The sequence below is a fragment of the Microcaecilia unicolor genome, chromosome 8 (genome assembly GCF_901765095.1).
Source record: "Microcaecilia unicolor chromosome 8, aMicUni1.1, whole genome shotgun sequence".
NCBI lineage: Eukaryota > Metazoa > Chordata > Amphibia > Gymnophiona > Siphonopidae > Microcaecilia > Microcaecilia unicolor.
Window position 1 is genome coordinate 187,892,451 of NC_044038.1, and position 15,383 is coordinate 187,907,833.

Below are 15,383 nucleotides of genomic sequence, written 5' to 3' on the forward strand. Positions count from 1 at the left end.
CTGCATTCCTCTCCCCTCCATTTTACGGGGCTGGATTGAGACCTAAATTCTGCCGGTGCTCCCTACCGCTTCATGCGGCAGTAGGGTAGCATTATATCCCTCCCGCTTCGGTGGTGTTAGGGTCAGCCAGCTCCTCCCGCGGTTGTGGTCGCAGGATAAGCCAGATCCCCCCGCATCGGCGGGTGTGGTGTCCCTCCCTCGCTTGTGTGGGGATGAGCTGGGTTGATTCCCCTCCCCCGTTTCGGCGGTGGTGAGCTGGGCAGAGTGTCCCTTTGTGGGTGTAATTCTCTAAGTGCTGAGTCCTGCGGATGGAGCTTTGATATCGACATACTGAGGAGTTTCCGGCAGCACATGACCACATATAGGGAGGCAAAAGGATTGCTCTCTATCTCCACCTGCTGGTAGATGGACACAACCCACCAGTCTATGGATTGATCAGCTATGATTAATGGAAAGAAAATTATCAGGTATGATACATAATTTTACCTTAACTCTAATCTCTGTTTTCTGTATTTCAGCCAGTTCCTAAGTCACAACAGAACATTGCCTCCTATCCCGTGACATTTTAATTTTTTCAGGAGTCTCTCATGAAGGACTTTGTAAAAAGCATTCTGACAACTAGATACACTACATCAGCTGGATCACTTTTATCCATATATTTATTCATGCTTTCAAAATGAATGTAACAGATTGGTTGGTCAAGACTTCCCTTGGCTAAATCCATTTGAGTCTGCCCATTAAGTCATGTTTGTCTATGTGTTCAGTAATTTTGTTCTTTATAGTAGTTTCTAACATTTTGCCTGGCACTTACCAGTCTGTAGTTTCCTGGATCAACTGGTATTATGGCCCTGAGTACTTGAAGAACAGGATGACCCTCTACACACCGCCAAGGACAATATGGTCCTCTCAAGGGCTATCACTAACCACACCCTCTCCAAAAAACATTGTACGGTGTGATACCCGCAAGCGAGCTTTCTCTGGAGTAGTCCCCACACTCTGAAATGCACTCCCTGAAAGGCTCTGCTTAACACAAGACTATCTCTTCTTCAGGAAGCAGGCGAAAGCTTGGCTCTTCAACCAGGCGTTTAATGGAAGAAGTAATTCACTTGTTAGTCTCACTTATGCACAAGGAGTGACACGGGCTGCACATACTGCAGCAGGACATTTTTATCCACCCGTTCCCTAGCTGAGTTAATATTTAACCATCTCTCTGACCTCATTTTCTTTTTTTTTAAATTTTTTATTTATCATTTTCAAAATAAAATTTACATTAAGTAAATATAGGAAAATCGGGTAAATATTCAAAGGCATATTTTCCCCCACCCCTTTAAATCAAGGAGTAATAACAGAAATTACATTGTTACTTAGTCCACAATGTGAGATCAGGATATAAGGAAATAGACAAAAAATTAAACTAATTATAAGGGTAGAGCCCAGTTCCTGCCTGCGGTTTCAGCTCCCTACTGGGGTGACCAGGTCTCTTTCGCCACCACTCTCTTTAGCAATTATAAACTGTCGCAGCTTATCTGGTTCAAAAAATACATAGTATACTGTATTTAAGGAAATTATACATCTACAGGCAAATTTCAATTTAAATGTACCACCTAGAGCGAGAACCCGGGGCCTAAGTCCCAAAAGTTCTCTTCTCCTTCTCTGAGTGTTTTTACTGAGATCGGGAAATATTTGTATTTTTGATCCAAAAAAACTGGGCAGTAATATGTCTGAAGTAAAGTCTGAAAACATGGTTTCTATCAGTCTCAAAGGCAAAGGTAGCAAGAAGAGTCGTACGCTCAGTTACAACTTCTAAAGATGATGTTTCTAAGAATTGTGTCACATTCATTTCCGGAGTCTCTATTTGGGCTACATTGGCTCCTGTAACATAGAAAGCCTTCACAATAGGAGGCATAGCTTCTTTTGGAATACCAAGTACTTCAAGAAAATATTTTTTCAGCATTTCTGTAGGTGATATTAAAGGAGTCTTGGGAAAATTCAAAAATCTCAGGTTGTTACGCCTGAGTTGATTATCAAAAAATTCAATTTTCCTTCGAGTCAAATCTTTTTCAACAACCATATTAGCAACAGCTGTCTGTAAATTCTTTATTTCTTGCAAATTTGACTCACTTTTTACTTCTTGTTCCTGAGCCTTTGATTCCATCGTTCGATGAAAATCCTTTAGATCTTTAACTTCAGTATTGAAGGAATTTGTTAATTGTAGCAGTGACAAATTAACGGTCTGGATCACCTCCCAGAGGGCCTCCAAAGTTACCGTTGCGGGTTTACTCCTCACGCCGAGCTCCTTGAGCGGGGTCTCCTGGGTGAGAGAGGGCGAGGAATCAAAACCTCCCGCCCCCTCTTCTGTTGACACTCCTCCAGGGGTCGAAAAACCGATGGGGCCGCCGCTAACCTCAGCAAGGGTTGTCTGAAGTTCTCCCATTGTTCCTAGCTTCCCGCTCGGTCTCGGCGGCACAGCTTGCAGGGGCGGACTCAAAGAAGTCGCCTCAATGCTAAGATCCCCCTGTTGTCCTGAGGATCCAACCAAGGCAGGAACTTGGGCGCCCGGAGCACAAAGACCGAATGACTCTAGAGTCGGCTGTCGGAGCGCTGGATTACCGCCGGGGCTCGCAGCGGCTTTTGCCCCGACTTTCCCCTTTCTTTTCACCATTATCGCAGGTGAAAAAAAGGTAAGCGCTACTGAAGCAGAGACTGTCGTTCGGGAGCTTGTGTGACTCACACCCTCACACGGTCGCCATCTTGATCGTCTAGCTCTGACCTCATTTTCACCTTTCTTTAAATTAGTCACCTTACTTTCTTACTCTCTTACCTATCTATATGTTCCATCTTTGCTTATAATACACAAAGGAAGTAGGAATGTAGGAAGGCTAGACAAACCTCATGATTAATAAAGTTAAATATTTATTGCTCTGGTGTATACATAAATATAATAAACATAAAATAACTACGTAACAATGAATGTATGTATCAGTGCTTAAAATTCGGCATTTCACAATAAATGTAATCTCAACTGACTTTACATTAATTGTGACATGCCGATTTTTAAGCACTGATATTTTATTTTGTATCGTTTTACATACATTGAAATTTATGTAGTGATTTTATGTTTATTCTATTTATATATACACCAGAGCAATAAATATTTAACTTTATTGATCCTAAGGTTTGTCTAGCCTTTCTACATTGTAAGGAGTATACTATGCCATACTTTGTATTGTTATTTGAATACTTTCACTGTTGTAATTGCCTATTGCTCATGTTTGATTTATTCTTACTGTACACCGCCTTGAGTGAATTCCTTCAAAAAGGTGGGAAATAAGTCCTAATCAATCAATCAATATTATATTAGACCCCTTCCAATCTTCAGCTACCGTGGAGGATTTTAATGACTGGTTACCCTTTACCAATAGTAGATCTGCAATTTCATTTTTGAGTTCTTTCTTGAGGTGTATACTATTTGGACCAAGTGTTTGCAGTCTTTAACATGTCGTTTTGGCTTCCTACTGTACGTCTTCCAGGTTCATTGTGATTTCTTTCAGTTCCTCCAGATCGTCACTTTTCTGGATGTATATTTGTGTTTACCAGTTCTGTGAGAAGTTCAATCCCTAATGCAGGTGTTTTCATCAATAAGGAGTCTTGTACCATACTGTTTCTTCTTTATTTCATCTCCTTGGACTTGTGTGCTTCCATTATGTTCACCTTCAGTGCCACTTGCCTCTCATGTATTTCCTTTCTGCTTATGATGTACCTGAAAAAATTTTGCTTCTGCAGCAAGCTTCTTTTCAAATTTTCTTTTAGCCTTTATCAATGCCTCGCATCTATCTTACAAGTACTTACGTTACTTCCTTTTTTTTCTCATTTAGGCTTTTTGCCATTTTTTGAATTATGCTTGTTTTGCGCTGATAGTCTCCTTCACCTCATTTAAAAGAACTCTCTCTCTCTCTCTGTATCTCTCTCTCTCTCTCTGTGTGTGTATATATATATTTTTTTTTTTTTTTTAATTGAAAGATCAAATTAATGTACAATGAAGTCTTGCACTTACCTTGTGCTTCCCGAAATTCCACTCTCTTCTTATAAGACTGAGAGAGATAATGGAACAAAACAGAATAGTTTTTCAAAAGGTGGCACCACAAACAAGTCTCTAGAGAAAATATAGAGGGAGATTAAAAACTGAGGGGGTAGCCCTGGGGTGAAGTCATGTTGCAGGGTGTCTGTCGCTTGTCCCTTGATGACCTTGGCTCTCATTGAAGTTTTTTTGACAAATTGCCCCATTTGAAAAATACCGATGGTCTCCTCTGTAGACATATGGAGGTCTTCAGGTCTCTTCTCTTACATCTTTTGGCGCAAACCCCATATCATTGTGCCTACCTCTGGACTGTTCAAGGCATTTTTACATCCTTAGCGAGATATGGTCTCCAAAACTGAACATAGTACTCCAAGTGGGGCAATACCAATGATCTATACAGAACCATTAACACCTCCTTTCTTCTGGTTATGCTTCTCCCTCTATGCAGCTTAACATCCTTGGTTCACCTCCGTGAGATCCTCAAACAAGGCCCCTTTTCTAGTCCATGCATATCAACCTCTTGCCCCCTACCACATACAACATATTTGAAATTTCTATACCCCAAGTGCATCACTCTACACTTGTTTGCATTAATTTTTAAGTGCTCAGTCTTCAACATTTTGTAGCTCACTTCTCATTTTGTCTACTCCCTCAACGGTGTCCACTCTACAAATTTTCATGTCATCCACAAAAAGTCAAATTTTTCTTTTAACCCTTTAGCAATGTCACTCACAAATATCTTGAAGAGAATTAGCCCCAGTACTGATACTTAAGTCTCTCCAGGGCTCATCTTTCTTTTTCCGAATAAATTCCATTTACCGCTACTCTCTGTTCTCTGTCAGTTAACCAGTTTCTAATCTAGTTCACCACTTTGGGTTCTAACTGTAGCTACTCAGTTTATTCATGAGTCTCCTGTGAGGAACTGTATCAAATGCTTTGCTGAAATTCAAGGGAATTATATCTAGTGCTTGTACTCAGTCCTGTTCACCCAACTGAAAAACAATTAATCCCCTTAGTAAACATGTTGCTTCGGATCATGCAGCCCATTATTAGTTCACTATCTTTTCCTTCAGCAGCACCTCCATTACTTTTCCATCCAACAAACCCTACTTCTCTGTCAACATCTTTGTGAAGAGGAACAACATCAGCCTTTCTCTAATCTTGTGGTACTTCCCCAATCTTCAAAGATCTATTAAACACAGCATTTAGAGAACCCAAAAACCTCTCTAATCTTCTTCAATATCCTAAGATGTATTTTATCCAGCCCCATGACTTTGTCCACATTCATTTGTGCAAGTTAATGAATACTTTCTTCCATGACGAGTGCAGTAACTACACCATCCCTTTGTCAAATGTCTGTGGACCTTCGCCTGGTTTTTCTTCTATGGATACCAAACAGAAGTAATCTAATATAATAATTTGCTCCTCCAACATTCCAGTGTGTCTCACTGGGATCGTAACCACCTGCTGACATCACTCCTCCAACGTTCCAATGTGTGTCACCTGCTGACGTCACTCCTCCAACGATCTCCGTCCCCCCTCCCTCCCAGTTCCATGGGACCCTGGGAACTGGGAGGGAGGGACAGAGGGAGGGGGGACCCTGGAAATGGGAGGGGAGGGAGGGGGGACCCTGGAAATGGGAGGGAGGGGACACTGGAACTCAGAGGGAGGGAGGGGGACACTGGAACTCAGAGGGAGGTGGAGGGGGCAGGGGAGAGATGCTGAACATGGATGGAGGGGGCAGGGCACAGAGGACGTTGCCTGCATATGGATGAATGCAGGGGAGGGAGGGGACCCTGAATCTCGGAGGGAGGCAGGGAGTGGACGACCCTGGAACTCAGAGGCAGGGAGGCAACGACTCTGGAACTCAGAGGCAGGGAGGGAGGGGATAACCCTGGAACTCGGAGGCAGGGAGGGGGACAACAACCCTGGAACTCGGAGGGAGGGAGGGAGAGGGGGACGACCCTGGAACTCAGAGGGCGGGAGGGAGGGGGGACCCTGGAACTGAGAGGGAGGGGGGGCCCTGGCACACACTCTCATGCTCACACACGCACTCTCTCTCTCAGACACACTCGCACCCAGTCTCACTCTCTCTCTGTCACACACACACACTCGCACATTCACTCTCTCTCTCTCACACAGAATCACTCTCACACACACTCTCTCAAACATACACACTCCGAGGAAAACCTTGCTAGCGCCTGTTTCATTTGTGTCAGAAACGGGCCTTTTTTGCTAGTAGTTGCATAATTCCACTTTTCCCACATCACTGTCTACAGATTGACCATGATATCTTTTTGAGTCTTTTAACTCCACCTCTGGCCTTCTTCCTTTTGCCAATATTCCTCACTTTACAGGGTGAGGAAAAAAAAGTAAATCCCTAGAGTTTTTTGCTATTTTCTTAGCAACTGCTTGGAATTTTAATGTAAAATTTTACATTAATTGATTTTTTGCTACTTTTATGTGCTGAGTGGAATGAGTTTATCTTTAAACATAGCGAAGTTACAGACTTTTGTGCATTCAAAAATGTTTGCACTGTAAAACTACCATTGTTTGGGGAAAAAAGCGAGTAACTGCTTACTGTTAATGACATCACAATGGTGTAGACTTGTGAGGGGAGCAATGTTGGAGGCCTGTCAAAGCCCCCAAACAATTGCCAAATTCAAGGAAACGCTGCAGATGATCTGGGTCAGCCTGCCACAGGGACCAATCGACCTCACACACATCTCTTTCCTCCTCCTTTGCCTCCTCTTGTCAATCCTTTCCATCATACTGAGCCTCTCCCTCTTTCAATTAAAGCTGGGGATGGACACTTTGAGCATTCACAGTGTTGCAAAGTTTTGTTACATTGTTAATTGTATCGTTTGAGTGATGTTATTTTACTGTGTTTAGCTCAAACATTTTTAACGCGCAAACATCACAAGGTAGTAATGCTAAAATGTCAGTAACATCAACATAGCTTAAGATAACTAAATGTTGTTTAATAGTAACATGTAAGTATGATGACTAAATAAGTGCTTAACATTTTTTTTGTTGAAATTCAAAGCAGTTGCTGAGAAAAAGGCAAAATACTGTCGGGGGTTACTTTTATTAATTTGTTTATATATTGCCTCGCCCTGTACATCTTTTGCCATTTTTTCTTCTGCCTATGTTTTTGCTCTCCTGATTGCTTGCTTTATCTCACAGGTTTATGCAGTATTTTTATGTTCCTCTTTTTCTGATCGCTAACTTTTCTTCCTTTATTTTTGTAACCTTCTTTATAAAGAACCATATTGGTTTTCTTTTCTTCATGCTTTGACTTAATTTACTTACATGAAAAACTTTTGTCCTTTTATAACTCCTTTTAATTCAGCCCATTGTCATTCTTGTCAACTCCTTTTTTTAAGTACGCGTCCATTTTTCTGAAGTCTGCATGTTTGAAATCCAGGACTTTGAGGATGGTGTGACTGGACTCCACTTTAGCAGTTATATGAGACCATACTGTGCAATGATCACTACCACCCAAGTGGGCACCCATCTGGTTATTAGACACACTCTCTCCATTCCTGAATGTTAAATTCAGCAACAGACCTTCCCTGGCGGGTTCCCTTATCATTTATCTAAACAAAGCCCCATTGGCAGAGCATCCACTTTCATTCTACTTCTTTGCAAATGGAATATTCCAATCCACATTTGGTAGGTTGAAGTCACCCAGTATGGTCAAGCTCCAGAATATATGTACACGCTCGTGTCTTTTCCATCTTTTAAAAATATGATATGGTTTTACATGTTGCATCAGTTAAAGAGGTTAGATATATGACGGTTCATCAAGTTTCTTTCTCATTTATAGCGGTAAAAACATGGAATGACTTACCAAACATAGATAAGTTAACTACTTTCTATTATTTTAGAAGTTTCTTAAGACATGGTTATTTAAGAAATATTTAGTATGAGTGACTTTATCATTTGAAAGCTCCTGAGAGCTATTTACTAGAAGTGATTTTAGAGTTTAAGTAAGGTTAATTTTATTTAAATTGTCAATTGAAATGAGGTTTTTGTAATTCTCTGAGTATACCTAGATTCTTTTATGTAATCCGTGTTGAACTTACAAGATACACGTGGAATATAAGCATTGAATTAGTATTAGTTGAGGAATCAAATGATATCACATTTTCTGATTGGAAAAGGGGTTAAGTTTAAACGGATATTTGTCTACCCTTTTTGGTTAAGACAGTCCTCTAATTAATTATCTACAGTTCTGAAAATGTCTTAAAACTTGGTTGTTCCAAAAACACATATTATGGTAAGATCTTTGAATTGTATTTGATCATTTGTTTTGTATTTTCCCTAGGTGTTTCTAGGTTTTCGTACAGTTGTTATCTGCATTGAACTTATCAAGGTATATGTGGGCTTATAAGTATTGATATCAACAACTTCCCTTTCCTTCCCAACTTTGCATTATCATTGATCATGTCTGGCTTGTTGTTCCGTTTGCGTCGGAAATCTGTAGGCTGCTCCAGTGTGATGTACCCTCTTCTCTTTTCAGCACAATCTACAAGGCTTCATCTCCCCCTCCCCCCACCTCCCCCCATTTCAGCTGAATTTATATTGTCGTTTACATAGACAACTGTACCCTCCTCCTGAATAGCATATCCCACTCATGAGACTCATTGAACTTTGTCTCCATAATGGTCACAATGTCCAAGTTCATTTCCATTATTAGGGATCAGGATTTTTATTGGCTAGGCTATGAACGTTTGTTCTTATAGCCCTCCTCCAGTGGTTTGCTTGTGTTTTGTAAAATGTTTGTTTTGGTCATCTCCTTCCTTTTGTTTCTTCTGCCACCTCTTTCCTCTAGTTTCAATGCCTGTCCATTGAGTTTTTCAGTTGGAATCCTGAACAAGGACTCCTTTGTTTCCCTGGGTGTATGTTTCTCTGTTTGGAGGTACTTTCTGTTTTCAAAATACACCCTGCAGCCTACCCGAATCCCATGTTTTTAGAATTGGGGGTACGAGACTAGGAACGAGCTGCTCCCTTGAGTGTTTAAAAACTTTTTAAAACATTTTTTTACCTGCCCTGGATTTATGGGTCTGGGTGTCTGCTGCTGCTGCTTTTGGGCATTGCTGTCAGGTCCTGGGCCTGTCCAGAGCTGGCCTAGGGTGGGGGACATTTTGTTGTAACCCATTTGGGGTCTGGAGTGGGTCAGTGAGTTTCTGGGCCACAGGCTGTAACAGACGTGGCCTGCTGCGAAGATGCTTCTGCCACAGATGGAGGGAGCTCATAAAATTGCCTGCTTGAGGACTGCGCGTTAGATCCAGCATATGCAGAGGATCCGGGGCATGTGTGTTGGCGCTCCAGAGCCAGTAGTAAGCCCAAAACAAAGCCAGGGCCTTGCTTAGTTTTGAGGCCTGGGAGCTGCCTCTTTTAATCACAGCTGGTTCCCTGTGCCGAGAGGGGTTTAACCAGACTAGATTGAAGGGGAAAGAAGACCTTTCCAGCCCTTTGGGAGCCAGGTAAGAGGTCCCTTGGGTCTCTGGGCTCTTTATTTTGATTTTAAAATTTAGTTTTCGGATTGTATTGGTCAGGGCTCTGGGGAACAATTTTAGAATTTAATTCTTGATGGTTGGGGGATTCATTTTAGGAAAATCTTATTTGTGCCTTTGAGGTGTGAATTGTAGGTGCGCAGGGCTGGTAGAATAGAGAACATATGTTTAGGGGTTCCTATGGTTATAATCCTTGGAGGGGAAGTTTTTGCAAATGTTCATGTGGATATCAAGGAATTTTATTGAAATTTTCAAGTATTTGTGCATGGAAATTGCATGACATCCAGGAAATGTTTGTTTTTTTTAATTTTTTTATCATTTTACTTAATTACATTCACATTTATCACGTAAATGTAAGGAAAAACAGAAATTAATATAAGGAAAAAGAAAAAACATTTTCTCTCAACAATATATATAATTGTCCACAATTGGGGGATCCAAGATCAGGAAAACTATCTCAAAGAAAATAAGAAAAACCCGGAATGGTTAATCTTACAATTCATATTTTCTGAGGGAGGAAGGTAAATCGGTAATTGCAGCCGGTACAGTGGTAACTAAAGGAAATTGCTGCAGAGGGTTCTTCATCTGTTCTTTTAACTCCACAAACTCTTGTAATTTCTTGGGTTCAACAAATAAGTAATAAGGAAATAAAACACAAGGGAATCGCTCTAGGAAGGTCCCACCTAGGGCAATGACTCTTGGCTTAAAAGCCAAGAGTTCACACCTCCTAGTCTGCGATTCCCTTGAAATATCAGGAAATATATTTATCTTTGAACCCAAAAAACTAACAGCCATGTATCGGAAATACAATTTCAAAATATTGTTCCTATCTAAATCAAAGGCAAAAGTCACTAGTAATATAACTCTATATATAGGGTATTTTAGGAAGATTTATCATTCTCAAGTTATTTTTCCTTAATTGGTTCTCCAGAAGTTCCACTTTTTTACAAGAAACATGACTGTCCTTCATTACCAGATTAACTGATTTTCGTAGAGAAACCATTTCCGTAATCAAAGTCTCTATTTTTATATCTTGGACTTCCACTTTGTTAGATAAGTATTGATATAATCACATATTTATTCCTGAAAATTCTTTTACATCTGAAGAAGAGAATTATTCACACTCTGCAGCACTTCCCATAGTGCGTCCATTATGACATTTTTTGGCTTCACCAGGTCCAATTTCTCCACAGAAACCACTCCAGATATCTTCGGGGGGAAGAGCTCACTCTCCAATCCCCCAGTTGGTTTATTATCCAGAGTCAATGCTGGGCCAGGACCTCGGATCGTGTGAGAATCCTAACCCACTTTGGGCATTTCCACTGTCGACCTCCATAGCGAAGTGTTACTGTTTCTAGGTCTTGGAGAGGTCATGCCAACAGGGGGACTCAAAGTCACTCCCTCTCCACTGAGATTCGGCGATAAAACCTTGTTGTTCCCCGAAGCAGGAACCAATATCCCCGACGTTTTGACCCCAAATCTCTCCAAAGTAGACTGAGAAGTGGTGGGAACCCCAGCTGTGTTCGAGGAGGACAACACCACGGCTTTGCCTTTTTTCTTCCCCATTCTCTGGGGAGCGCGCCTACTTCTTCAGGTATTCTGGTGTAAAACGGGAACTCAACTAACGTACGTCCTCCCTCGACACCATCTTGGATCCTCCAGTTTGGGACACAGTTTGTCTGGTTTCTCCTCAGAGGCCTGTCTGATATGGGTAACCCTTCAGCATAGCCCTCTAAGTCATTGAAACACAGAAGCCCCTCCACCACTTACAAGGTGGTGTCCCTTCGGAGGGGGGAAATCGTTTATTTTGAAGATTGAAAACCATAGGGGTGTTGATAGAAGTGTGACATAAGGTAGCGAATTTGTTGGTGTCTTACATTAATTTCACATTAAAACTATTGGAAACTACATTTTTCCAATTCAAGTCTATGGTGACTCAGGGTTTCAAAATGGCATTGAGAATTACAAACTTTGAGTTCCGTGATTCCGGGAAAAACTGTAAATTTTATAAGCCGGGTGCTGATTGGCTGTTGAGGAACGGAATGATGCCAATGAGGTCCTGTTGTCACAGCACCGACTTGAGTGGTTGGTCAGCAGTTGAGTGTTAGCTTTGGGATGGGGAGGTTGCTGTTGGCAGTGGTTGAAAGAGCGTCTGGCCTTGAGTCAAATTAGGCTTTTGCCAGTAGGAAAAATTAGTTTAGAATTTTCTCTGTTGGCTAATTCTTTTGGGTTTCTTCTTATTAAGCAGTGCTGCTCTGTTCTGTGAGAGAATTGCTTAAAGCAGTGGTCATACATAGCTCCTGGGGCAGCTCTATTTGAAACCTGCAAGTTTAAGTAGTAGGGTTCGGAGCTGCTGGATGGCCATTTACAATGGTGTGCATCAGCATCAGGGGTGCTTAAGCCTATCCTGCCACCCATTGCAGTCCCGCTTGGCCCTCAGCCTACAGTGCAACCTCCGATGCCAGTGTCACATGCGGCTCTGGTGTCAACTGCCACCCAAGCCAGTACCCCCTCGACATCAGTGGAGGAAGCTTCACCGGAGTCAAGGTGGGAGCCAACTCCTTGATGTCCATTTTGAGGACATGGCTCCTCTAAGTTGAGGCAGGCTCGGTCTCAGCCCTCCTACGGGGAGTTGCTGTCTGACACCGATGAGGAAAGTTCATGGGAATCAGAGGAGGATACAAGGTACTTTTCAGAGGTACTTTCTCCACTTGAAAGGAGAAAATCTCCTCTGGAGAGCCTTTCATTTCTCTCTTTTATGAAGGAAATGACTGAGACCATTCTATTTCTTTTGGAGGTGTCCTAGGTCCTGGGCTACAGGGCTCCTCCTAGGGAGGCTAAGACTGTCCGTCTCCATGAGGTACTCAAGGAAGTCCTAATTTGGAATTGGAAGTCCCCTCTGTTGGGTCCTGTCCTGCCCCTAGTTGTCTCATTATTCCATGGTGGTGGATTCCACCCTAGAGAGCCAGGAGTTCTAGAGAATATGCCTCAGCGACCCCAGGCAGAGAAGCTAGGACCTTGGACTCTTTTGGGAGGAAGATGTTTCAGGCCTCAATGCTCATGTCCTGTATACAATTTTACCAGCTCTTTACAAGCATGTACTTGCGGCACTCGATGTGCAAGTTGCTAGACCTAGCTGACTCTCTCCCACTGGTGCAGGCAGAGTTGGTGTGCCAGTTGGCCAAGCAGCAGAAAGTGTGTCATAAGTTCTTGGCCAGGGGCGTCTACAACACTTTTGATGTGGCATCCAGGATCTCTGCCTGGAGTATAGCAATGCGCAGACTCTGAAGGCTGCGTGTTTCTAACTTGGAACCTTTGATTCAGCAGAGGTTGGCAGATGCCCCATATCGGGGAGATAACCTTTTTGGAGAGAAGGTTGAAGAGGTTGATGATCAAATCAAGAAACACACAGATGAGGAGGCAGATGCAGAAGGTGCCTAGCGGGAGAGAGAAGTGATGGTATGAAAGAGGTCTTCTTTTGGCGAGTCTAAGAGGAGTGTCTACTACTCCCAGAGACAAAGGTATGTCACCTCTCGGCAGCCTGCTCAGGCTCAACCCCTATGAGCTCGTTCTCATCAGCAGCGTGTGCCTAAGGCCCCTACTGCTTCCCAGTCAGTGCAAGATAAGTTTTTGACTGGCTCCAGCAGAGCATAGCCACTGTCAAAGTATCCATCCCAGGCGACCTGCCAGTTGGGGGCAGGCTGAAGTTTTTCCACAAAAGTTGGTCATTTATAATCTCCGACTGGTGTGTTCTCCAAATAGTCCGGTTCGGATATATCCTAAATTGGTGTCAAAACCTCTAACTTGCCTACCGAGAGCTTATTACTTCATCTCTAAGCACGAGCAGGTACTTGCAGAGGAACTGTCATCCCTTCTTGAAGGTCCATGTGGTCGATCCCATTCCACCAGGGGAGGAAGGGCAGGTATTCTATTCCAGGTACTTCCTCATGCAAAAGAAGACGGGGTGAATACGTCCCATCCTAGATCTAAAGGCCCTGAATAAATTCCTGGATGCCTCAGGATGGTTTACCTGGGCACTCTTTTGGCTATGCTCTGTGGACTTAAGGGGTGCATATACTCACAGCCCGATACTTCCAGTTGACCGGAAGTATCTACAATTTTGGGTGGGATCACATCACAACCAGTAAAGAGTATTGCCTTTTGGCCTCAAGACAGCTCCCAGGATAGTCACCAAATGTCTAGCAGTAGTTGCAGCATCGCTTTGCAGACTGGGAGTCCATGTGTTCCCTTATCTCAACAATTGGCTGGTGAATAGTACCCCAAGTCCCATCTTCGCCCTACTCAGCGACTGAAATTCATTGGCACCTTTCGCGATGCACAGAAGATTCAAGCCTTTCTCCCAGAGCTGAGAGCAGACACTCTAGTCGCACTGGCTTCTCAAGTTTGAGCCTCGCAGCAGGTCACGGCTCGGCAGATACTGAAGTTGGTGGGCCACATGGCTTCTCAGTGGTGTCAAGCCACAGGAAGTCTGGAAAAGGTCATCTGAGTGTTCCCAGAGCTTGTTCGCTCTCTTCTGTGGTGCAACTTTAGAACCAATTTGAATCTGGGACTTCCATTCAAAATTCCTCAACCGCAAAAGGTGCTAACAACGGATGCATCTCTTCTGGGTTGAGGGGCTCATATGGATGGGCTTCACACTGAAGGAGCTTGGTCCACCCAGGAAACAGGTTTTCAGATCAGTCTTCTGGAGCTCTGGACTATCTATCTGGAATGCTCTAAATTGTACTCATTCAAACAGACAATCAGGGTGCTATGTATTACACCAACAAGCAGAGGGGCACCAGATCACACCCTCTGTGTCAGGAATCCATCCGGATGAGGAACTGGGCTTGCCAGCATGCTATATTCCTTCAAGCCACATATCTGGCTGGCAAAAACAACAATTTGGCCAACAGACTATACAGAGATATGGAACTGCACGAGTGGTCTCTCAACATGAGCGTTGCCCGCGAGATCTTCCGAGCGTGGTGCACCCCCTCGGTGGATCTCTTTGTCACTCAAATGAATCACAAAGTCCCTCAGTTCTGTTCCAGGCTTCAGGCCCATGACAAACTAGCATTGAATGCCTTCCTCCTTCATTGGGGGACAGGTCTTCTTTACGCGCATCCTCCCATTCCTTCTGTGGGGAAGACTTTGCTGAAAGTCAAGCAAGACCACTGGACCATGATCTTGATTGCGCCTTACTAGCCTCTGCAGATTGTCTAAAAAACCATGGAAATTGAAGTGTTTTCCGAACCTCATCACGCTGAATGAGGGATCTCTTCTGCATCCCAATCTTCAGTCTCTGGCCCTCACAGCCTGCAGTTGAGAGCCTAGAATTTGCTTCCTTGGATCTGTTGGAGGGTGTCTCCCGGGTCTTGCTGGCTTCCAGGAAAGATTCCACCAAGAGGTGTTATTCTTTCAAATGGAGGAGGTTTGTCGTCTGGTGTGAGGTCAAGACACTAGATCCTCTTTCTTGCTTTACCCAGACCCTGCTTGAAAACCTTCTATATCTTTCCAAGTCTGTTCTTAAGACCAACTCCGTAAGGGTTCACATCAGTGCAATTAGTGCTTATCAGCGTGTAGAGGGTAGAGCCCATCTCTGGACAGCCTCTAGTTGTTTGCTTTTGTCAAACCCCCAGTCAAACCTCTGCCTGTGTTATGGGACCTCAACGTCATTCTCATCCAGCTGATGAAAGCTCCTTTTGATCCACTGAATTCCTGCCATCTGAAATACTTGACTTGGAAGGTCATTTTCTTGGTGGCTGTTACTTCAGCTCGTA

General features: G+C 43.1%; 1 protein-coding gene across 6 annotated transcripts in view; it reads left to right on the forward strand.

The window, feature by feature from the left end:
* LOC115475628 (dual specificity tyrosine-phosphorylation-regulated kinase 1A-like) overlaps positions 1-15,383 on the forward strand; it is a 521,782-nt gene that overhangs the window by 461,073 nt on the left and 45,326 nt on the right. Inside the window, exon 11 of one of the 6 annotated variants that reach the window (XM_030211508.1) lies at positions 8,409-8,456. The exons of the other annotated variants lie outside the window; for them this stretch is intronic. Within the exon in view, the coding sequence (XP_030067368.1) occupies positions 8,409-8,446 (38 nt within the window). The 3' untranslated portion in view covers positions 8,447-8,456. The remainder of the gene's footprint in view (positions 1-8,408; positions 8,457-15,383) is intronic. 6 annotated transcript variants of the gene reach the window in all.